The sequence below is a fragment of the Anguilla rostrata genome, chromosome 2, assembly GCF_018555375.3.
Source record: "Anguilla rostrata isolate EN2019 chromosome 2, ASM1855537v3, whole genome shotgun sequence".
In the NCBI taxonomy this organism is placed as follows: domain Eukaryota; kingdom Metazoa; phylum Chordata; class Actinopteri; order Anguilliformes; family Anguillidae; genus Anguilla; species Anguilla rostrata.
The window spans coordinates 28490049-28515677 of NC_057934.1; the positions used below are offsets into that span (position 1 = coordinate 28490049).

Consider the following 25629-nt stretch of genomic DNA (forward strand, 5'->3'; position numbering starts at 1 on the left):
GTCTAGTCTAGCGGGAACTGGATGCTAGGTTACCAAAAAAACATGATGTCCCTGTCGGTATAAATGTAACAGCTGTTACAGTTATGCCACATCTCACTTGCTATAACATGCTGTTTTGCGGTTATGTTTACAGAATGCCATCTAAGGAGAAAACAAAAGGGTTGGTACCCAGGGATGTCATGGTGAGGGTTTCAGATTTGAGATTAGGGACACTAGATGGTTCTGAAAACCATCTACATGCAGTGTCCTTTTGGGGAGACTTTAGGCATTTTAAATGGTGTTTAATATTGATTTAAAAATTTACTTTTACTCATCAATATGTTTAACTCTGTTAGTTCAGTGTTTAATGTTAAATGTGTTCAGCTGATTTGCTTGCTGCGTTGCCATAGCCTCATCATCCAGATGTTCCAAGTGATTAATAGAAAAGAAACAGCCATCTGGTCACAAGCATTTATAATAAGCACACACCAGATTGGTCTGTATAGCAGGCCATTTGCTTTGTAAAAGCTTACCTGTTAGTTAAGAAATAAACAAAAGCAGCTCTCCTTGTCAATTTGGACGTTATCGCAACTCACTTCATGGTAAGTTACAAAGTTGCTTGTACGTTAACGTTTACCTTTGACTTTCACGAATAAAGCCATGCTTCATAATGTCTGGTCTCACGTTACCATTGGAACAATTTATTAAAATGAGGAAAAAAACGTATATGCAGAATTCTAGGAGTGTTCTTAACCGTTGTCGAACTAGGTGTGATCGTCTCAGGTTCGTGAGCGCGCAGAGTCCACCTCAGTCTAGTCTGCAGTTAGTTAAAGAAGGGTTCGGTGAATGAGCATATGAAACTGGTGGGGTTCGGTGCCTCCAACAAGGTTAAGAACCACTGTTCTAGGGTGTTAAAATTTTTTGTACATCTGTTACAATCATACCAACTAGGTGTGCATGCAACATTGGATTGCATGTACTTTTGTTTTAATTGTATCTGACTCGATTAAGTTATGAATGTAATTCAAACGTCTAATGACTACAGACATGTCAAGGCTGTTTGAAGAAAAATTTTAAAGCGTATGGCTAAATATTTTCTGAGTAACCGAGCAAAACCCAACAACTGTTACATTTATGGCGACTCTCCCTTAGCTATTGGTGTAAACCCTCAAATTCTGCATAACAGGTAAAAATGGTTTGACATGAAACTAGATGCAAAGAACAAAATCTTCATTTGTAACAAAGCTAACAATAAAGCAAGAGAAGACATAGTAATGAAGGCCTAAGCTGACTGTGCCCTATTTATAGCAAACTTCATTTACGTGTTTCATGGAATTTATATTTAATTGCAATTAAGCATTAATCAGGATTACACAAATGAAGCATATCTATTTTAATGTTGAATCCAATTGTGATTTTTATATAATAATTTGAACAATTATAATATTCAATTGACTAACTGTATAATTCATTAAATTAATCTTGCTATTGTTTTTTAATCAAAATAAAACACAAATGAATGGGAAAAATAAAAGCAAAATATGCAAAAAAAGCTTTGAAATCGTTTTTTCCACAGATTTACACACACAATATTAACAGTTTAGAGCACTAGTGAAATTTGTTTGGATCCTATGAATAAACACATACAAAAACATTTATAAATCCTGTATTGTTCGCATAAATACATTTACGAACAATTTACAATCAAATTTGTTTGGCTCACGATTGATAAATGAGGCCCATTGTTTCCATATTATTCATTTCAAATACGAGTGTTGTAACCAGGGGACAATGCAACATGTGGGTGGGTTTGATACCACTTTAACAATGGGTATGTCATTCCATGCAAGAAAACTCTTCTGCAGCAGATATTGTTTGCTCAGACATTTAAGTTAAATCATATTACTTATTAAATATCTGCTATATAAGTTGTACACTCAGGGATGGATTAAAATACTGCACTGCCAGTAAAATTACTCCAGGCATAAAGATCCCATTTCACTGTACTTCCTCTTAAAAATAAAGTATAAATATATGTTTTTAATATTCTTACATCACTGCAAGATTTGACTGGCAAGAAAAACCACCTGGTTCAAGAGTCTGAAGCCAGCTATGATGGCCCAAATGTCATTTTCCAAAGGTACATATTTCAAATGATGTGTTGTGAGGAGGCAAAGTATGAAGTGTTTTGAGGAGGAAAAAGAAGCAGAAATTATGTTAAGCAGCAAAATGATGTGAAGGGGTATGAGGTCAGCCATCAATCAATTGGAAGTCTGTGTGCTCAAGGAGTGGACTTTTACTGATCTTACAAATGTTGTGTCTTTTGACTACCTCTACACTTTAAACTGGTCTTATAACGATTCTGCCATGTCACTCCTGTCCACAGGACCTAAGAATATGATCCAAGCAACTAAACTACTGTTGCTCTTAAGAAGCTTGGATAATTTCAGACAACCCTTAGATGACCACACAACTGTGTAGGTTTCTGGTTTTCTATAGGCCATAGTTTGGTCACTTGGGATGTGGGGAATGTCATTGGAAATCCATCCTGAGATATCAGCTTCACCACAAGCCTTAATAGTGTCATGATCATTAAAAGGCAGAGTGCAGTCTTGCCAGTCAGGCTTCCGAGTTTGAAGACTCTATGCACTGCATAGCCCTCTCCAAACACAGCTCTCTTAGAGAAAAGCTGATGCAATGGAAATGCTAGATGCTGACATTAATCATTTGGCCGTATTTGTCCAAATAACACTGGGAACTGTAATCCCTTCTCTGTTTAGATGGCAGCAGATGACACCAGCTCACCTTAAAAAAAGCCCCGCTTCACAGGAAAGGACTCATACTAAGGCCCATAAAGGAATTTGCACTCGTGTCCAGGGTGGCCTCAAAATTCTGCTGGCTCTGATGGACTTTCTGATGGTGGCGCAAATTGGACTTGCTAGAGAAGTGCTTGTCACACTGTGAACAAGAAAAGGGCTTCTCTTTAGTATGGATACGACGATGACATATGAGTTGAGTGGAAACCCGGAAGGCCTTGCCACATTCTGGGCACTGAAAACGCTTGGGCTCCGTGTGGATACGCCTGTGGTTCTTCAGGGCCATTAGGTTGGAGAACTCCTTCTGGCATGCAGAGCAAAAGAAGCATCCTATCTTGTGGCTGTTCTTGTGATTAAGTAGGGAGCCGGCATGTCGGTAGGTGCGACCACAGTGTTCACAGACGTGGACCTTCGCTCCCTTTGCTTCGGCTCCATGGCTGTCCTGCTGCTTCTGCAACTCGGATGGATGGCTGTTGTCCAGACAGGAGAAAGATGATGCCAGCCGTGGAAGCCCATTTGGATCCAGTCCTTGAGCCTGCATTAGGGAAAGGTCTAGTCCTGAGCCCCAGTTAAAGTCAGCCCCAATCTCCTCTCCCCCAAGGTCACTCTGCTGCATTGTATGTTGCTGCATCTGGCTATGCAGTTCCTGATGCTGCTGCAAACTGGTCAAACTGGGGAAGGTTCGCTGACAGGGTGTGCATGAGACAGACTGCTCTTTGCTGTGCACTCGACGGTGGCTGTGTAGGTGTGAAGACACACGGAATGTCTTGCCACAGTCAGGGCAACAGTGACGTCGCACCTCTGAGTGAATGCGGCGGTGGTTCTTGAGTGCTAACAGGTTGGAGAAGGTCTTTAAGCAAATGTTACAATGGTAGATGCCAGTAGTGTGTGTCTTTTTGTGATTAAGCAAAGAGCCAGCATGGCGGTATGAACGACCACATTCTTCACACCTGAAGAATGAGAAGAGGAGACCATTAGAAAGCATTAAAAAAAACTTAAAACATTATTATACACTACATGGCCAAAGATATGTGGATACCCCTTATAATTAGTGGGTTTGGCTACTTCAAGCACACCCATTGGTAACGGGTGTATACAGTTGAGGCCAAATGTTTATATATACCTAAGTTAAATACACCTAATCAATTCAAACTCAGTTTTTCACAACTCCACACATTTCACGTTACAAGGGCTGCCCCCTAAAAGTCGACGATTCAAATCATTACATTACATTACATTACATTATAGGTTCTTAGCAGACGCTCTTATCCAGAGCGACTTACAACAAGTGCATTACAAAACTCAGAGACAAGCGCTTTACAACATTCCTGCAAGAGAGCTACAATAGGTATAACTTTGCTTAGGTATAAGTGTGAATTGTACACCCTATTTTTTTTTTATTTATTTTTTTTTTTTTTTCTAAAAAAATGTTAGAGGGTAGTGGGGGGTGATGAGGTGAGATGTAGCTTGAAGAGGTGAGTCTTCAGTCTACGTTTGAAGACGGCCAGGGTCTCTGCTGTTCTGACTTGCACAGGAAGGTCATTCCACCACCGTGGGGCTAGAACAGACAGGAGGCGTGACCGGGTGCTGGTGCGAGCCGGGGCAGGGACCAGGCGACATGTGGCAGCAGAACGGAGAGGTCTAGCTGGGGTGTAGGGTCTGATGAGTTGACGTAGATAGGGAGGGGCTGACCCCCTGGCTGCTTTGAAGGCAAGCACTAATGTTTTAAATTTGATGCGAGCCATCACGGGGAGCCAGTGGAGGGTGGTGAGCAGGGGGGTAACGTGGGAATGTCTGGGGAGGTTGAAGACCAGACGCGCTGCTGCGTTCTGGATGAAATCATCTGTCAGAGACCCCTAAGTCAACTGAGATTCTTTGAGTCAAGCTTTTTTTTTTTGTTTTTTTTTTAAAGACAGTCAATGTGCATTACAATACCGGAACACATCATTATAGAATCTTACAAAAGTGGACAGTGGTTATATTACAATATTGAATTATAAATAAAATAAAGGAAATTATAAATTTAGTGTTTATATTCTTGCAACCTGCGCGTGCTAGAAAAATTCCACGTGACAACATGCACGGTAAACTGGAGGGAGAAGCCGAAACCTGAAGATTATAGGCTAATCCTAATTTGTGTTTAATTTGCTTATTTATTTAGGCTCTTATACTTGTTTAGATTTATTAGTTATTTTTAGGCTGTGTTTAAAGGGAAATAGCCTACAGAAATAGAATAGGCTATTCTTTTGAAGACGAGAGGTCAGTTATTATTTCAAAGCGGACAATTCCGTGAACTTTTATTTAAACCGTTTGCATTTATTTTCATCTAAAAGAAGTCTAATCTTAAATTGCTTAATTTGTTAATTTATTATTTTACACGTTTATATAGATTTATATATTAATTTTTTGTATTTAAGAGAAATAAAAAGGGTCTCGTTGAAGACGAGACGTCAATTATTTCAAGGCTGACAATACCGTTTATTTAAACTATTATTTACAAACGCATTATTTTCAACTAAAATAATTAAAATCTTAAATTGCTTCATTTGTTAATTTATTCTTTTACATGTTTGTTTAGATACATAGGCCTATATTTAAAGAGAAATAAAGAAGTAGCCTAGGCCCCTATCCTGTTCAAGAAGATATGTCAGTTAAGCGGACAATGCCGTGAATTTATTTAAACTGTTTAATTGGTTTGTTCATTTTTAATGTTTAAAGCAAAATAAAGTTATGTTTTTAGGTTTTTAGTTATGTTTTTAGTTATGTTTTTAGCTAGGTTTAATCAGAAATACCTGTGTAGCCTATTCCGACACATGATTCTGACAAATCCGCACGCAGGCTAATGCATTGTCGGCAATTCAAATCAGTCATCTGGGGTCATGTGCAGTTGTCTTAACGAATTTATTGATTTTAAATGCTCAAAAAAATGTTCACATGATGACTCTGTTGCACTTGACTATGTTAACGTGGTCTAAATCAGCACTGAAACACATGCCAATGTACTATTTTGCCAGAAAGTCTTATAGACCTTTATATATAAAACGAATCGTCATATTGAACTGCCAAACCCGATTTGACTAAGAAAATTCTGAGTCGGGCACAGCCCTACACGTTACCATACATTTCTTTTGGCAAGTCAATTAGGGCATCTACTTTGTTCACATCAGAGGTAATTGTAAAAAAATTGATTAGAGAGATTTATTTCCGCTTTAATTCACTACATCAGAATTCCAGTGGGTCAAATGTTTACATACACTAAGTTGACTGTCTCTAAACAGTCTGGAAGATTCCAGAAATTGATGTAATGACTATTTTTGAAGCTTCTGATTGGCTAATTGTCATAATAAGGAGTTAATTGGCACCTGTGGCTGTATTTAAGGGCCTACCTTTAGAGCCACCGCCTTTTTGCCCTTGATACCATGGGAAAATCCAAGCAACTCAGCTAAGACCTCAGAAAAAATTGAGGACCTCCAGAAGTCCAGTTCCTCCTTAGGAGCAATGTCCAAACAACTGAAGGTACCACAAGCATCTGTACAAACAGTTGTATGCAAATAAAAAAAACTTGGGACCACACAGACACTGCATCGTTCAGGAAGGAGGCACAAATTAACTCCCAGAGCTAAACATACTTTGGTCCAAAAGGTTCAATTGAACCCCAAGACAACCAAAAAGAACTGGTGAATTAGTTGGAGGCATCAGGTACCAAAGTTGTAACAAAATGGCATAAAGATGACAAAGTGAAAGTACTGGAGTGGCCATCACAAAGCCCTGACCTGAATCCCATAGAAAATTTGTGGACTGAACTGAAAAAGCGTGCCCGAGTCAAGGAGGCCCACAAGCTTGACTGAGTTACACCAGTTCTGTCAGGAGGAATGGACAAAAATTCTGGCAAAGTATTGTGAGAAGCTTGTGGAAAGCTACCCCAAGCTTTTGATTCAAGTTAAGCAATTAAAAGGAAATGCCACCAAATACTAACAAAATGTATATAAACTTTTGACCCACTGAAAATCTGATATAGTACATTAAAGTTGAAATAAATCTGTCTCTTAGCTATTATTTTGAAACGACCTCTTATGGACATAAAGTAGATACCCTAATTGACTTAACACAGGAAATGTATGGTAACATGAAATGTGTGGAGTTGTGAAAAACTGAGTTTGAATGTCTTTAGCCTAGGTGTATGTAAACTTTTGGCTTCAACTGTAAAATCAAGCATACATCAATGCAATCTTCATAGACAAACATTAGCAGTAGAGGGACGTACTGAACTTAACGTGACTTTCAATGTGGCACGTCACAGGATGCCACCTTTCCAACAAGTCAGTCTGTCAAATTTCTGCCTTGCTAGAGCTGCCCTGGTCAACTGTAATTCTGAGGTTGAAATGTCTACAAGTGACAACAACGAAGCTCACAAAATGGACCTGGCAAGTGCGGAAGCACATAGTGCGTGAAAATCGTCTGTCCTCGATTGAAACACTCACTACCAGACTACCTCTGGAAGCAATGTCAGCACAAGACCTGTTCGCTGGGAGCTTCATGAAATGGGTTTCAATGGCCGAGCAGCTGCACACAAGCCTAAGATCACCATGTGTAATACCAAGCATTGGCTTGAGTAGTGTAAAACACACCACCTCTGGCGCAATGGAAATGTATTCTCTGGAGTGATGAATCACCCTTCACTATCGGACAGTCAGATGAAGGAATCAGGGTTTGGAAAATACCAGGAGAATGCTACCTGCCCAAATGCATAGTGCTAACAGTAAAGTTTGGGAGAGGAGGAATAATGGTCTGGGGCCGATTTTCCTAGTTTGGGCTAGGTCCCTTGGGTTTACTGAACTTGACTTGACAGCCCTACCTCTACCCCACTGAACACCTTCATTTAGGTCATCAGAACCCAGTTTATAACTTTAAAATTTCAGCCGAGGCCGCCATAGGCATAGGCAGCCTCTTCATCAATGATCACCTTCCTTTTGCTATTTGACAGACACCTAGCATGTATTTAACCCAGATTCCTTGGTGCCCTTTGCCTCATTCCAGATGGCCCATCCACCGTAGGCACAACCTGAATAATCTTGTCAACCCACCCGTCCCCATCTAAGGAACTCACAGTGGCAGGAGTACAATGGAACTGCAAGTCAGCTGTCCAGAGAGCTGACTCATTACTGCCTATGCAAAGACAAAGCCTCTTCACTTCCTTGCTCTCACAGAGACCTGGATTACTAACATCGCCACTCCAGCTGCATGTCTGTGGAGCCCTGCGGGCTACGCCTTCTCACACACCCCTGAGCTGCTCCACATCCCAGCTCACGGTGATGCCCCATCCATGTCTCAGATCACTTCTTTGTCTCCTTCTCATTCTCCTATCTACTCTCCCCCAATGCCTTTAACAGCTCATCCACTGCAACTTTCAGAAGAAATCTTTCCACTCTCTCACACTCCTCCGTTGTCTCTACACTTCTTCCTCCTGCTTCTTTCTCCAACTTGCCTGTTAACCTTGCTACCTCAACCTACCTCATCCCTCTCCCAGTCTCTTAACTCACTTTGTCCTCTTGTCTCTAAACCAGCACAATCATCACCCCCATGCCCATAGCTGACTGAATCTCTATGCTCCAGCAGAACCTTGCTACAGGCTGCAGAGAGGAAAAAGTGGAAAAATCAAGATCTTTAATGACCTAACCTCATACCACACCTTGCTGGCAGCTTCCACATCATTAGCTAAGACTTCAGTTTTTTCAGTCTAAGATCAGTGTATGTGTCTCCAACCCACACAAACTGTTCTCCACCTTCTCTTCCCTCATTTCCCCTCCAACCCCCTCACCTCTTCCCTTTCAGCAGATGACTTCCTGGCCTACTTTGACGGGAAGGTGGCTCGTATCCAGAACTTCTTCACTCATCCAGTGATGCCCCCTACTCCCCACTGCTACACTGGCCTCCTTCAAGATGTTGGAGGATACAGATATACTCCAACTTATAGTCACTCATCCTGCAACTACCTGTCCACTAGACCCCATCCCCATCTACAGTACTTCAGTCTATATGCAGTGAGATACTTCCTTACCTGTCCTCTATCATTAATGCCTCCTCTTGTCTGTAGCTATTTTCCCTCTGACTTTAAGATGGCTTGTGTTACCACAATCCTTAAGAAACCTACCATAGACCCCTCTGATTGACCGGTATTGCTTCTATCTTTTCTGTCCAAAGCCCTTGAATGAGAAGTGCTTAAACTATCATCTTTTCTCCATCAGTACAACCTGCTTGACCCTCAGAAGTCTGCCTTTTGATCAGGGCACTCAACAGAGACTGCCCTACTGGCTGTGGTGAAGGCACCTGCCACTGCCAGAGCCTCATCCCTCTCCACTGTCCTGATTCTACTAGACCTGTCTGCAGCATTCGACACGGTCAACCACAAACTACTCATCTCTACTTTGGCATCTCTGGGACTGCCCTGTCCTGGTTTGCTTCCTATCTTGTAGATAGGTCCTAGCAGGTCACCTAGATGGGGTCTCTCTCTGCACTTAATCCCCTTGCTACAAGAGTCCCACAGGGATCTGTGCTGGGGCTGTTCTCCATTTACACCAAATCTCCCTGTTCAGTCATTAATTCACACGGCCTCTCTTAACACTGCCATACATGTCAACGAGAGAATATATGCTTGCCTGGCTGATATCTTGACTTGGAAAGCTAGGCATCACCAGAAGCTCAACCTCAACAAGACCAAGTTTCTGTTCATCCCCTACATGACCTCCCTACTACGGGAGATCTCAATCACTTTCGATGGCATCACAATGACTGCCTCTCACTCTGGAAAGAGTGACCTAGCCAATGCTTACTGTGTGAACTGGACTTACTGTGTTCATGGCTATGAATAACTGTTACATAGAGTATCATACCTCACCGAACATGTGTTTTGCAGTTGTTCCAATAACCTTTGGTATGTACTTATTGTTTGTCGCTTTGGATAAAAGTAATGCTATAAAGGCAAAGGGGGGACCAAATCCATATTAATGCCCATGTTTTTGGAATGAAATGTTCATGCACATATGGGTGTGATGTTCTGGTGTCTGCATACTTTTGGCAATGTAGTACATATACTGTATACTCCTTCATACACACAAATTGAGCGATTTTAGGAAGCATATATGAAAAAAAACATTCCTTTGTTATTATACTTTACTCATAAGTTGTCACATAAAATATTTCAGAAGAGTAGCCAATACCCTCAATTTTGATCTATTTATCCAAGATTTCGCTATTGTATGCATATTTTTCAGAAAACAACAGCAGTGGGTTACCCAGTTTGAGTGTTATCTTTATAAAAGAATGGATCTCATGCAGACCATAGCTATGCTAGCTAAAATGTAACAGAAGGGACATTTAAATACAAAAATGACATGACCTCTGGTTATACAGCAGGACATGTCCATTACAACAAATCAAATAAATTCTAATAGGCATATTTGTTAGCTTACACACAAAGATAATAGTATGTTAGCTTAATTATTAGATATGAGCAAGTGACTGCAAATTAAATTTTGCTTTTCTATTTTAATATTTATTTCCTTTTATACAAGTCCTTAAAACAGACATTTCAAAAGTTTTTGTGTGTTTCATACAAATGATTACAGGGTCAAAGAAGGAATAATAGTTTCACTTATCGCTATGCCCAGGGAAACTTACGTGAAGCACCTCTCTCTTCCTTCTGCCCTACTTTCAGTGGCTTTTTTCCGACCTTCCTGGTTCTTCTGGCAGCGATGTCTCTTCAACCCAGACCTACCCTGGAAACTTTTGCCACAAACAGGGCAGTTGAAGTGTATGTCCCCCCGAATATGGATGTTTTGATGGTTGTGAAGGATACTGGCAAGGCGAAACGCCTTGCCACACGTGGTGCAGACATGCTTCTTCTTCTGTGTATGAATGCGTGTATGGTTTCGCAGCGCCATGGGATTTGAGAAGGGCTTGGCACAGAAGGAACAGTTGAAGTGGCCTGTCTTATGAGTGTTCTTATGATTTAGAAGGCTACCAGCATGACGATAGGTACGGCCACAGATACTGCAGCCAAAGGGACGCTCCTCCTTTTCGCCTGCTTGTGCACTGCCACAAGGTTCATTTTTCACACCATTCAGGTGACCCTCTGTAGAAGCTGATGGTAGCTGTAGTTCACTGGTATGGGATAAAAGTTCAGCAGCTGAGGTAAAAGCCTGACTGGATTCCTTACATTTTGTAACCTTGCCCTCATTCGCTCGTCTATTACCACCTCCCCTACCCCCAGTTGTGCGTGCTTTCTTCCTGCGGTGTGAGCGTGCATGAGTAGACAACTGCTTCTGTCCCCGGAAGGCCTTCCCACAGTCCTGGCAAGTGTGTTTCTTCACAGCAAAGTGGATACGTAGGTGGTTCTTCATAGCAAGCTGGTTGGAATATGTGTTGTTGCAAACAGAACAATAGTACTCGCCTGTCTTGTGGGAGTTTTTGTGGTTGACAAGGCTCCCTGCATGCCTATAGGTTCGTCCACACTGGTCACAGGCATAGGGGCGATGGTCATTCCCTCCCTCCTCTGACTTGACCTCAACCTGTGGCTCCACCAAAGCACCCACTGCAGGGCAGACTTTGCAGCTGTGGTTTCCCCCACACCTATTACAATGGACAGTGGTTCCTCGGCCTCTGGGCCTGGAGTTTCTGCGCCAAGAGCTTGACTTGTCATCCATCTTGGCATTTACATTGTGGATGTCAGGTCCTCCATTTGATTCAGTCCTATTCGCCTGAATGAGGGTCTGCAGTTGCTGATTGAGCTCCTTGACTCTAGCTCGGTTTTCTTTATGAATTCTCATGTGATTCAGGAGTTGCTTCTGGATTTTGAAGGCTTTACCACACTCTTCACACTTGTGCCTACAAAAGAAAAATTTTAAATAAGAAAAACTGTCAAGATCACAATACAGAACTGTACTTTCATAACTGGGACTGCTGATCTGTTGAGTTCAGCCCACCTCCCTTATTTTACACATTTCATAGATTAGATCCAGTTTCTATAGGTCTAATCCAATCAATAAGTACATATTTTATCAAAGCTGGTAGGTCATTGTATTACCAAAGGAAATTCTTACGGCATCAGAGAAAATTGATTCTTTGCGCCACAAAAGACTTATGTTGTGGACTTGTTAGGAGAGTCAGCTATCAGCAAAGGTTTGGCAGTGGCCTAATTCATAACCCAGTAGGATAGGAACTGACATATGGCTGAATATGTTGATGGACAATTGTTTGAGAGATTACAGACTTTCCTGTGGCATGCAATCCAGTTGGATGAATCCACAAATGTGGATAACACAGGCATATTGCTTAAAAGAGCCCAGTTTGTGTGTGCAGTATTTGCCTTACTCCATACCAACACAACAGGAGTAGGAGCAATCAAGGCCTTGGATGACTACATTTCTGGCAAACTGCACTACTTCCACAGAATAAACTTTCTTTGTCAAATTATATTATTTAGATTTTCAGAATTAAATTAAAAATAAAAATCTGAAAATGATTTCATCGATTAGTATTAACCCCCTTTGTGTGAATAGCCTAAATTGGGCCAGATGTACTCTATGTCCTTGGGAGATCACACTAAATAATACAGCATTTAGATACTGTATTATTTAGGGAGATTAGTTAAAATGTATTAGCGGAAAGGTTTACTCTGGGACTCCACTGAACCCCAGTGAGAGCCATTATCTCCAAATGGAGAACACTTGGAAGAATAGTGTATCGTCCTGCCTGCCAAAATTTCTCCAAGGGTGCAGTGACAATTCATCCAGGAAGTCACAAAAGATCCCAGAAAAACATCCAAAGAACTGCAAGCCTCTCAAGCCTCAGCTAAGGTCAGTATTCATGACTCCACAATAAGAAAGAATGGGCAAAAATGGGATTCATGGGAGTAAGAAGCAAGACGGAAAACACTGCAAACCAAGACAAACATCAATGGTCCTCTCACATTTGCAAAAAAGCACCAGATGGTCCCCAAGCATTTTGGGAAAAGGACAGTTGAGTCAAAAAATGGAACTTTCTGGATGACATAGGTTCCATTATGCCTAGCGTAAAGAAAACACAGCATTTCACTGTAGATACGTCATACCAACAGTCAAACATGATGGTGCTAGTGTGATGGTTTTGGGATGCTTTGCTGCCTTGGGACCTGGACAACATGACATTATTGAAGGAACTATGAATTTTACACTGTGCCAGAAAACTCAACTTCATGAACCCGGATAACGCCTTTCGGTGTCATAAATCACTACTATTCCTAGTCAAAAAAAAATTTCCGAAGCTGACTCGGTCGATGCAAACAAACTCAATAATATAAGGTCTGACAGAATGACTTAAAATTTAGAACTGTTTATTGAGTTCAACTCAGTAAATAAATACAGGATGTCCGTGCCATTTTCCTCACACCGCCACTGCCTGACAATAGGCAGGTGGTGACACCAAATGTGTTTGTGTCTGTCTCTGACACGCTATTTAGCAACTGAATTATCAAACGTCAAACATTATCAACGAAATAAACTATATTCACACTGTAAGCCAACGCTAAGCTATTGCGCTACTATGGATAAATTTATGATAAATTGGAACAAACCTATATATTTGAGAGTAATGGTTTTAATGATATTGAAACTGCACCAACAGACCACAAATGCGGTTGGCAATGCAGAGGGCCTACCACAGCGGGATGAAATAAATCCGATGGAATTCACTCCAGTGAAAATACAAACGCCTACATTCCAGTTTGTCGATAAGTCGGCGGAACACTTTGTTCAGATGGCTAATGTATCTGTTGCAAAGCTCTGTGGTCAGTAAGTCCAGAATGTCTTGATAGCCAATATGAGGTTCTACTTTGCTCTTGGGTATAAAAAATTTATCAAGGCATGTTAACCTCTTAAGGCACAAGCCAAATTTTGCCAATCCTTGCCCATTTAGGGGGTACCCTATTTAAAGCTTTATAACTCCAGACGTGAACACCACAGAGACTTGAAAAATGGCTTAAATGAAGCAAGACATTTGTACAATTTACAATACTAACACAGATTAGTTTATATTCATAATTTTGGAAGAAATAAAGTGCCACAAATGCAATTGTTTTGACAAAAAATCCAAAATAAATTTGCACTTGTAATACTGCGAGATTGAATATATGCAGGAGGTTAAACTATACATGTGCTAGGTCAAAAACTTCTTGACCACAAGTTCATAAAATCTAAGGGTGGATATGTAGAACTACTATAGATGTATGAAGCAAAAACTAAGCAGTGTACCCAGCATCTCCAAATCTATCCAAAATGTCTAAATTATGCATTGCTGTAAATCATAACATATCCATGTATTTCACTACAAATCAACTGTTTTGACTCAAGAAAATCACTGTTGCATAATTTTCAAATGGGAATTACAAGCTTTCAGTCAGTACAGTGGTCTAAAATAGCTAGGTGTCCAGAAACATATCCAAAATCTCTCCAAAATTGAATAAAATGCTTTTTGTCCATTATAAAGCATATAAATGAGCCCCTTATGAGGGTTTAAGATGAAACATTGCTATCAGATTAAAAAAATAATGCAAAAACACAATGCGGTACAGTACCTAAATGTGTAATAATTAACTCGTGTGTATTTCTATACTCTGTACTCTCGTATGTTTTCTTGTATGGGGATGAGACAACATGAAAACAATTTTCACCCGTCCACCACGTTTTGGCAATGTTCCAGCTCTGACGTCATCACTGTTGCATGCTTCACAAAAACTATTACACTTCCGTCTAACGCTTACATTACAGTGTGAAATATTTACATTATATAACACCACTAACCTATTTAAAGATACTCAATTTCAAAAATAACGTATATAACCGAAATATTGTGAACGGTAATACTTATATAGCAATGATGAAATCTCCTCTATGTTCAGTAGATAGAGACAGAGACAGTATCAATGATATTGTTCTATTCGCTTCTGTTTTGCTCCAGAAAACGATGTCAGCTAGGTCTATCAGCAAACATATGGCTTAGCTATGTTCAGAAGTCCTCAATAATAATAGTATTTTCCAAGAAATTACTAAATATCCTTGAACACGTTTCGTTAGGTGCATCGTACTTGTCTGCTAACAGAGTGAGTAAGTGAATTCGATGCTAATAATATTTTCTGTTACGCTGACCTATAAAACGCCATTCCAAAAGCAAAATTAGACATGTTATACATCGTTAGAAAGCTTATACTCTCGCCTACTGAATAAATGAATTGTAAATCAAGTCAGACTGTACGAAAAAGGGCAACGACGCCGTAAACAACAGGTGTGGTGTTACGCACAGCTATTTTGGAAGATACCCAGGCGTCACAGATGCGCCTATATTTCCCAAACGGATTGTCCAAGACAATATATGACCACGCAGTCTCAAAAGGGACATCTCTACACGTAAAACCAACAGTAAGGCTTTATATTTATTCAATATTTAGTCCCAGATATTGACTGTAGAATGACATGGTATCATTTTAAAAAACTTTTTCTCGTTTATTTCGTTATTCAGTGAGCAGCGTTTTCACTGCTGTATAGGCATATTTTAGGGCTATTGTCGGGTTTATCTTGTTGCTATGACGGAATACGATTTTTTAGTGGTGAAAGAATATTTTTATTAATGCCAGGATAGACAATATTGTCCATTATGTCAAGGGTGGGGGGTGTTTTTTAGATGAGACTGCAGGGAGGGGGTGCGTGTTAAATGAACGACCGGAGCGACAATGGTGGGGCTGCGAAACTCCGTTTTCGGCATAGTTGCCATGTATCATCTACTAATGAAACAACGTGTTTCTGTTTTCATCTCACACTTTGGTTGCAGTAGCACCGAATGTTTGAGTTTAGTAATTTAGCCACACGGGCGTGCCCACCACTAGGGGTTGTGTGCTAAGAGGTTAATGACACACCAAGAAAAACACTACAATGTGCAAAGCAAAATGGAAAAAAAATAGTTAAAATGCAAAGCGCAGCATTTTAAAGCAATTTCTTTAGTAATAACGAGTAGTGACCGCACACAAATCGGTTACATTTCTGCCGATGTCATGTAGCCTATTCAAAGTCACAAGAAAAACTTAATTTTAGAACTCCGTGGCATTATCTTGATAGAGTAATAAACCCATCATTTCTATAACTACAATGACCACAATTATTCATCTGACCCTAAACTCTATCTGCTTCATCACACGATTGTAATGAATGAATTATGTGATTGTGTGTGTGCAACAATTTCACACATCAAAGCATCACTCGTGGCACAAACTGCCTGTATTTCTTTATCGATTCAAAAAAACCAAAACAAAAAGACATGATTATGCACTAAAACAAACACAAAATCAAATAGCAAAAGCAAAAAGGCTACTATACATACCAATCTGGTGTGTGCTTATAATAAATGCATGTGACTAGGCAGCCGTTTCTTTTCCATTAATCATTCGGTATAGGGCTGAATTGCACATAGCCTATAAAATCCACAAATGGTGACTGTAGCAGCAGTGTACAAAGTTATTTCCCGTACTACATTTGTGATGCATTACATTTACACAGACTCTCCCCTATATCCTAGGTGAAACGAACATGGATGATGTTAGCCTATAGACTGTACTCAAAACCATCTGACTATTGTTAGGTTTCACAGTCTGACCAAGAAGTTAATAGAATAACTGTTTATAGTGTTCATAGACTTAACTAAATTACACACAAAAATGTTATGGGTAATAAAGCGTATCTGTAGTTATAGCTTCTAAACATCACTAAAAAGTATTTTCCTCTCCTTTCCCATTAAAATAAGAGCAGCGGTAATTTAACTGCAAGTCACTGTTCGAGTTAATTCCTGAGTACTGTCAGCGATGATTTTGAATGCTCACATTTGCCACTTGGTGGTGGTTGTATGAACAACAAGTAGTTCCTGTGGGAAATAAAATTAAAGCCCCAAGCGGCGTTAGGAGGGGTCCAAGCATTGGCACCATCGCGCCCCCTATGGAGCAATTTTAAAATGGCTTTTTCCTCATGATCATATGCCTTCACCCAACATATCTACTGAATATCATGATGATTGTATAAAATATTGATGACTTATGGCCAATGTTGTGCTAAGAGACGCTGTCGGAAGACTTAGTTGCGTCGCCACGGATGTGTCCTGGCCGCTTCCCGTAAAGGCCTTTACTATGTCGTAACACTTAGATGGAATGTGGTAACACTTAGATGGGATGTTGTAACACATATATGGCCCGGTGTGTATGTACAGCAGCAGCACTTCCATGCCGCAACTAAAAAGGTGTCACACTAGTGTGGTCACGATACCAGAATTTTGACTTTGATACCGATACCAGGTTTAGTATCACGATAATTGATACTGAAACGATACTGATTCAATACTCGGTACCTAACGATACTGAAATTATCTTAATAGATCAGAAACGTAATGTCCACAAGGGTTGATCTCATTTTCGAATTCACGGTTTATTAAAAACCTGGTTTATTAACAACCTTTAAGTTGAAGCCTGTTCAACATATCAATAAGCATAGGACTATAGTGTTACAACTTTAAATCATTGAAAACTATATTAAATATATTTAAAAAATTAAACAATTGTAAAGTAAATTATCTTTAAACAGGTCTTTCACTTTAAAATAGATCTAAAAACAGCATATGTCAATAACAATACAGCATCTTCCTATAATGAAATATTTACAAATTAGAACAGCTATTGCTACTGAAGTGAACTGAGTCTAAGCTTGCGCTGTATGAACGACGGAAAATGCACAAGCGCAGGTCACCTCACTTGCCAACCTTAGTTGCTAGTGCCATCTAGCGAAGATTCTGACAAATTACACTTTTCATCCTCTCAATCAGTAATGCGGGAGACACATTTCCCTGACTTTTACATTTGACACAAAACTACCGAACGTCGGAAAATTCTAATAGCGAACCGTTTCTTTTTTTATTTTATTTTTTTTAAGTACTGAAAAAGTGCTGAAGTTTCGGTATAGCGTGCAACAGTACGTCAGACACATATTCCAATCCATTGCTCAGGTTAGCAGAGAATGCACATTTCAGAGCGCCTCAGATACAGATAGAATAATAACACAAATACACATTTCAAATAATAAATACGACATTGAGAAAAAACGAAACAAAAGACGAGATATCAAGTCGCGACCTACGCGCAGAGCAGCCTACAGTTTTATTTATTTAGACATTGGCAGATGAGGAAATTTTCGGTTACGCTGACCTATAAAACGCTATTCCAAAAGCAAAATCAGACATGTTATACATCTTTAGAAAGCTTATACTCTCACCTACGGAATAAATGAATTGTCAATCAAGCCAAAGTGCACTAAAAAGGGCGACAACGCCGTAAGCAACAGGTGTGGTATTACGCACAGCTATTATTGAAGATAGCCGACCCAGGCGTCACAGATGCGCATATAACGGATTGTCCAAGACAATATATGACCACTCATTCGCAAAAGGGACATCTCTATGCGTAAAACCAATGGTAAGATTGTATATTTATTCAATGTTTAGTCCCAGATATTGACTGTAGAATGACATGGTATAATTTTTTTAAAAATTGTCTCGTTTATTTCGTTATTCAGTGAGCAGCGTTTTCACTGCTGTATTGGCATGTTTTAGGGCTAATGTCGGGTTTATCTTGTTGCTACGAAATATTACATTACATTACAGGCATTTGGCTGACGCTCTTGTCCAGAGCGACGTACAACAAAGTGTATAGCTAACCATAACCAGGAACAAGTGTGGGGAAAACCCTAGAGGGCAGTAGCCTACCGTTCCAAGTGCAGGGAACAACCGCATAGTTCAACTTGGACCCTGTAGGTTAAACTGATTAACACTAACACAAACAAGAACAGCAACAACGCAGTCTATGCAAAAATACAAGCAATAGTTAAGACGAGTTAAGTCACCTACGAAACAGCTAACTAGTTACAACCCAAAGCTTACAGTCAATGTAGAGATTAAATTGAGAATACGATTTCTCTCATCATAATGACGGATTTCAAAGACTAAACGAACTCACCCGATATTGTCTTCAAATGGGTCCATGCTCAAGAAAAGTAATTATACATCCTCTCAAAAAGCTTTTACTAACAAAATCTTGGTAGCCTAGCATGCACTCTGGCTGGCACTGTCTTCCATTGCTTCCGCGACGCTCAGACCCTCCCCTCACTGCTAAAAACTAGACCCTACGGTGTCGGATTACTTGCGTCGCCATGGATGTCGCTTGCCGTAAAGAAGTTTACTAGATGTCGTAGCACTTAGATTTGGAGCTCCAGCTCTTCCGCACCCCACCTAATGAAAAAGTCCAAATGGCAGGCAAACCATATGGCGGACATAGGTGGTCCCAATAGAAAAGTTGTACAGCACGTTCAGATGCATAGGTCCATGAAGTTTTGTGTTGATCTAACTTATGGTGTGGGAGTTATGGCCTTTTACGCATGACCCTTTGTTATAGCGCCACCATCTGGCCGACATAGGTGATTTGTAGTGCCTGAGTAGTGGGGGGCCATAGGAACCGACCTACCAAATTTGGTTGGACTAGGACTTACGGTTGCTGAGCCTCAGACACTTTTAGCGGAGAAAAATAAGAATAATAATAATAATAATAAAAATAATAATCCGAACAGATACAATAGGGTTCCACCAGCTTCGCTGCTTGGACCCCTAAATATAAATATATGCAAATTTGCACCAAATGAAACCCTAAACCACTGTATATACACACATGCGCACCCACGCACGCACACAGACAGAGTACAGGCCAAGAGTATTAGGCCATTCGTCTTTATTTTTAAAAAAAACCTTTAGTTTTTTAAAAATAACAAATAACAATACAAAGTATAAACATTTTCTTTCCAATTTCTACCTACAATAACACAAAAAGATTAATTTTACTGAAAAACTAAACAAGACGTTCCTCAAAACAGCCTCCTTTGCCTTTAATTACAATTAAACAAATTATTGGAGGTCTGTACAAGCATTTTGCGGTGGAAGGAGGAGGGGTAATTAGAGTGAAATCTTAGCCTTTTATAAAATAAGCACAAAAACTCATGACGTAAGATTTTTAAAGCAACTTCAGAAAAACAGTTCATTTATGAGATACATTTGTTTTAATACAACAAACTAATTTTGAATATTTTTCTTTAAAATAAGTGGATTTCTCTGGTCCAAGAGCATTTTTAATTCTCGTGAGGCTCTCTCATATATTTATTTTTGCATATTTTGAATATTTCTTTTATAACACTAGTTTGAGTTCATTTTATTTATTTTAAAGGAGGTGATTTCTAAAAGATTTGTTTTATATATTTGCCAGTTTGTATGCTGATGCTATTAATTTTTTTATATATTATATACAAATTTTAAACCCTTACAGTTTGGTGACCCCAACATGATAGGCAGGATATCAATTTTTCCTTAGTCATTTTCATTTTTAATAATTTAAATTCCTGTATTTATTTCTATTTTTAATTATTTATAGCTGTTCTTATACTGCTTTGTGGCCCTGTATTTCACTCTCTTTCTTACACCCGCCGGAAATGAGAAGAATGTTCAAGTTGCATTTATTGTCAATCTTTTCGTTTTAATTGAATTTAATTTTAATTGACAGTAGTTAAAATGATAGCAACATTACTGGCATAAATTATAGATAGGCTGCTTTTATAAACATCGTTTGATGATGAATAATTAGCATTAGGAGTGAAATGAGTAATAATAATGACAAACTCCGATATGTATTATTTCATACCAACAGAACTGACCAGTCTCACATATCTCACACGTTGTGTCTTAATGCACTTACGTTATCTATGTGGTCTGGTCAATAGGGAAAAGTAAAGCAATCTTTTTAGCCAATCTTGACTTTCTGTAAGCTGTATGTCATTTGTTGGCCAGTTACTAATCATGTGTTCGGTGGAAACCAGGTTTTACCACCTCTCTATACCCTTCTATATATATATATATATATATATATATATATATATATTTTTTTTTTTTTCTGTTTGCATTCTAAACATTGAAATGTGAATATGTGAAAATGGGGATAGACTTGCTGTTTTGTTTCCTAGCAATGTCTAAGTAATACAAGTCAAAGAAATGCCGATTTGAAACTAGGAGATAATTGAAATAAGTGTTTCAAAACATGATGAAATGAAACATTCAATATACCGAAGGAAAGCTTGTACTGTCCCGTACACAAGAAGAATTAACAATGAAATCAGGACAAACTGAAAGGAGTTAGAGCGGCATAAAATAGAAGTTTTGCACGTGGCTGTTGTAAATGCCTACCCTCGCTTTCTATTTGTGCGTTTATTTCACAGACGGATTCTTCAAGACAATAAATGACCACCGAATCTTGGAAGGGACATCTTCACGTGTAAAACCAATGGTAAGATTGTACACTTTTTCCATATTGAGTCGCAGATATTGATAATAGAATGACATGGTGTAATTCCACAAAAATTCCACGGACAACCTCTGTGACGGTCACACTTATAAACTCCGTATTTAGCATCATTGTAGTGTACTGTGTACTAACGAAGTTAAAACACAAATTTTGTTGTGTTTGGGTGCAGGAGCAAAGAATGTCTGAGTTGAGCAATCTAGGTACACTGACGTGCAGTCCACTAGGGGGATTGCACAAAGGGGTTAATAAAACTTTTAAAAAGATACTGCTGTCATTATTTCTTAGTTATAACACAGAGAATTTAAGCTATTTAGCCACAATTTTAATGGGAAATTAGAACTGACCATGTGTTCAGGTGTGCCACACATTTTGCGCAGTGCACTCCTCCCCTCCCAAAAATATCAACAATCACAAACCATGCCCAGTGCACCACACGCAGTGACACTGATTCTGGAAAATAGAGCTCTTATTCACATCTGCAGCTTGCCAGAAAGGACAATGCTATATTTGGTGCAAATCAAACAACCCAGGTAACACCACCCATACCATCAAGCATGGTGGTGCTTTTCAGCAGAAGAGACAGGTAGGCAATGTTACCATCAAGGGACAAGATGGACGGAGCCAAATACAAACACAACCTGTTTCAAGAAAACTACATTTAGGGTGAAGATTGAGGTTCTAACAGGGAACAATGACCCAAAGCAGATGGCAAAAACTACAATGAAGTGGCTAAAAAACAAGATTTTCAGTATTCTTTAATGTCACAGCCAAAGCCCAGACTTAAATCCCATTGAAAATATGTGCATGACCTCAAAATTGCAGTCCACCAACATTCTTTGTCTAAGTTGGCAGAACTGGAGCAAATCAACAAGGAGGAATGGGTACAAAAAAAATTTAAATCTAAATGTCCAAAGCCCATACAAAAATACCAAAGATGGCTCAGATCTGTAATGGCTGTCAAAGGCCTATCGGCAAATTATCGACTCACAACTTATAGATGACAGTAATTATCTAAAATATCTTTCATAGCACACAAACACACATTGTACACGAAAACTCTGGGCTGATCAAAAACTTACACTAAAACTAAAATAATACACTTCAGTGAATTAACTATCTCTTTAGGAATTCCTGCATCAATACAGAAATAGTATACAGTATTATCTTTGTCTATGTTTTTGAAACCCGTCTATCCTGAACGATTTTGCTGGTGTAAAGCAAAGGATTCTTGAAGGAAATTTACCTCTTAACATCAAAGTGTGTCCTTTGGTGATTTTTGAGGGCTAAAAGGTTGTAGAAGCGCTTCTGGCAGACAAAACAACGGAAGACCCCAGTTTTGTGTGATTTCTTGTGGTTGAGTAAGGAACCAGCATGTCTGTAGGCACGGCCACACTGTTCACATTTATGTGGCCGATTTTCCAAATCTGGGCTCTCCTCGTGGTCCCCCGAATGTATGCCTTCAATTTTCCCAGCAGCAATGTTTTCTTCATTCTTTTCCCCTTCCATTCTTCCTTGATCTGAACACAAGTGGGTCTCTAGTTGGAGATAATCTTTGCATGCTACACCACACATACCACAAATCATGCCCTCATCCCTCTGTCCATTAGCATAGTGACTGCTAGCTCCCTCGTTCAGTACAGTTTCATCTTCAATGGTCTGACTGTGCATATGTTGGTGCTCCTGCAGCTCCTGCTCCGCAGAGAAGCTCTCTCCACAGGTACTGCAGATTATCAGACTAACATTTTTTTTCTGACCCTCACTTAAGTCCTCCTCCTCATCCTCCTCAAGGGAGGACAGAGAAGAAGGACCAGTACTGGTGGCTATACTCTGGGATTGGGTATGGCTATGAAGATGGTTCCTTAATGTCTGCATATTAGTGTAATGGGTCCCGCACACTGAGCACTGATACACCTCTCCGTCATCATCTTCATTTTTGTCTGCCTCATCACCACTGTTCATAAAAGTATTTTCATGGAAGTCAGGGCCTCTACAGTGTCTCTGGTTTGGGTCATACATGTGTGCCCTGGACCCTATTTCAATTCCCCCATGTTCAAGCAGAGCCTTTGTCCCTGGATCTTGGATATCAACATCACCTACGAAACCATTGTTCAAAGCCTCCTGCTGCTGGTGTCGATGTGGGCACGTATGTGACTTGATCCCTGCAATATCTGCATATGTCTCCCCACAGTCTGCACACATGTGCCTCTCAGCATGGGGTTCACCTTGAGGTAGAGGTAACTGCTTAAGCCTGTGCGGAGGGAAAGCAGTGTCAAATGTCTCATGGATCTCAAATTCATCCAGCCCATTGCTATGGCTGCTTTCAAGATTAATATGTGCAGGCTCTCCCAAATTTTGACTAAGGTGGAGCATACCGGTTTCCTCATCCTCAAAGTCCTGAGTCTGCAAGTCTCCCAGATGGCCTTCAAGAGTGAGGGGTTCAGGAGAGAGCCAGTCACCCTCTGAACTGAGGGGCATTGTATGAGGCCGGGCCTTGTGGATACGCAGATGGCTACGCAGGGCTGCCAGGTGCGGGTAATGTTTACGGCAGATGGAGCACTGGTAAACGCCAGTCTGATGAGAATTCTTGTGGTTGATAAGGCTCCCAGCATGCCGGTAACTCTTGTTACAGACCTGACACTTGAACCGGCGCTCACCAGTATCTGCAGCTGAGGATTCGTGATCTTTAATTTCATTAGCCAATGCTGACTCTAACATGCGTAAATCATTGTCATGCTTCTGGAACTCTGTAGACTTTCCCTGAATGTTTGAGGGAGATGGAGACTGATGAGTGGCAGAATGAGCTTTGAGGCTGTCCAAGTCACTGTATCCTTGTCCACAATAGGCACAAGTGTACATCTGACCACTTTTGATGGGCTCCAGCATCTGGTCAAATGACTCTTGTTTGTCCAGCAGTGATGACAGAGGTGGAGTGTCACTAAGGGAAGGTTGACAACAGTTGGCATTGTCTGACTGGTTAATGTTAAAGTCACAGGACAAACCATCTGTTAAACCAGCTGAGAGCCCAAGACTAAGAGAGGACGTGTTATGTAACAGGATGTGATCCTGGAAATCATCATCATTGGGGAAAGATACTTCACACAAGTGACAGAAGTGCACAGCTACATCCCCATTTTTTGGCACAGGCTGGGACAGATCTGGTGATTTGCTTGGGTGAGGTAACCCAACGTGAAGCGCTCCAGACTTGGACTTGGACTTTGTGTGAATACGTTGATGGCTCTTGAGGGCAGCCAAGTTGCTGAATTGTTTGTAGCACACAGGACAGTCAAATACCCCAACTTGGTGAGATTTTTTGTGATTGATCAGACTGCCATGGTGTCGGTATGTCCTCTTGCACTGGTCGCACTTGAAAGGACGATTCATGGTGTCATTTGAGACCAGCGTTTCTTTCTCAATGCTCGAATCACGACTGAAGTCTGGCGTCAGTCTGTCATTCAGGCTACTCGAGGGAACAGTTTCAATCACTGATTCTGAAAGACCTGATAGTAAACTGATATCCTGTTCATTGAATGCAGTCTCATGTTCATCAGCATTTTCTCTGTTCTGTGGATACTCTGTAGTCTCCTGTAGAATCTCATTCTTCTCAGATGTTCCTTGGGATCCCCCAGCATGATGAACCTTCAAGTGTATGGCAAGCTGAGCAGCCAGCCTAAAAGTCTCCCCACACTGCAAGCAGGGGAACTTTTTGCCAGATGTATGAATGCGTAGATGGTTTTTCAATGCCAGGAGATTTGAGAGGTTCCTGGCACATATGTGGCACTGGAAAGAGCCCACTTTGTGAGTCTTCTTGTGGTTTGCCAGGCTGCCAGGGTGCCTGTAGCAACGGCCACATCGGTCACACCTGAACTTTCGCTCTTCTTCTTTCCGGTAATGAGTCTCCATATGCTCTAGAAGACTGGGCATACTGGGCAACACTGTGTCACACTGCTTACAGGGAAAGCCTTTGGTCCGACCTAGATCCTGAGAGGCCATGAGAAGGTACGGATTGTGGGCAGGGCGGGGGCGACAACTTTCCTGCAGTAATTTCAACCAAAAAGGGTGGAAGAAACACCTTTCCAAACAAAAATAAATATGAAATGAGTTCACATCTCAGCCTTCAAATGTCATTGAATTATCTTCATTTAAATGTGAATAAATGCAGAAGTGTGCAAGAATTAACATAAATTTTGGCCACTGACTTTCCTTGGGATATAACATAGGGGACTGGAGACGTGGAAATTACTGGTTGAAAACCTGTAAAAACACAAGGACAAAAATGATCAGAACATAGGAGGAGAAGCCCTACAAATAACATGCAACTTCCTCATACAATTTGTAATCTATAACTTGCAAGGGCACTGGTTTAAAGTAAGTAAAGCT

General features: G+C 40.2%; 1 protein-coding gene across 1 annotated transcript in view; it reads right to left on the bottom strand.

Annotated features, from left to right (window-relative positions):
• Window positions 1–1455: 1455 nt before the first annotated feature.
• The window catches only part of znf646 (zinc finger protein 646), a 59104-nt gene continuing 34930 nt past the window's right edge, over window positions 1456–25629 (bottom strand). Inside the window, exons 4-6 of the mRNA XM_064324436.1 lie at window positions 22496–25503; window positions 10473–11678; window positions 1456–3745 (exon numbers count right to left, since the gene is read on the bottom strand). Of these exons, the coding sequence (XP_064180506.1) occupies window positions 2803–3745; window positions 10473–11678; window positions 22496–25242 (4896 nt within the window). The 5' untranslated portion in view covers window positions 25243–25503 and the 3' untranslated portion in view covers window positions 1456–2802. The remainder of the gene's footprint in view (window positions 3746–10472; window positions 11679–22495; window positions 25504–25629) is intronic.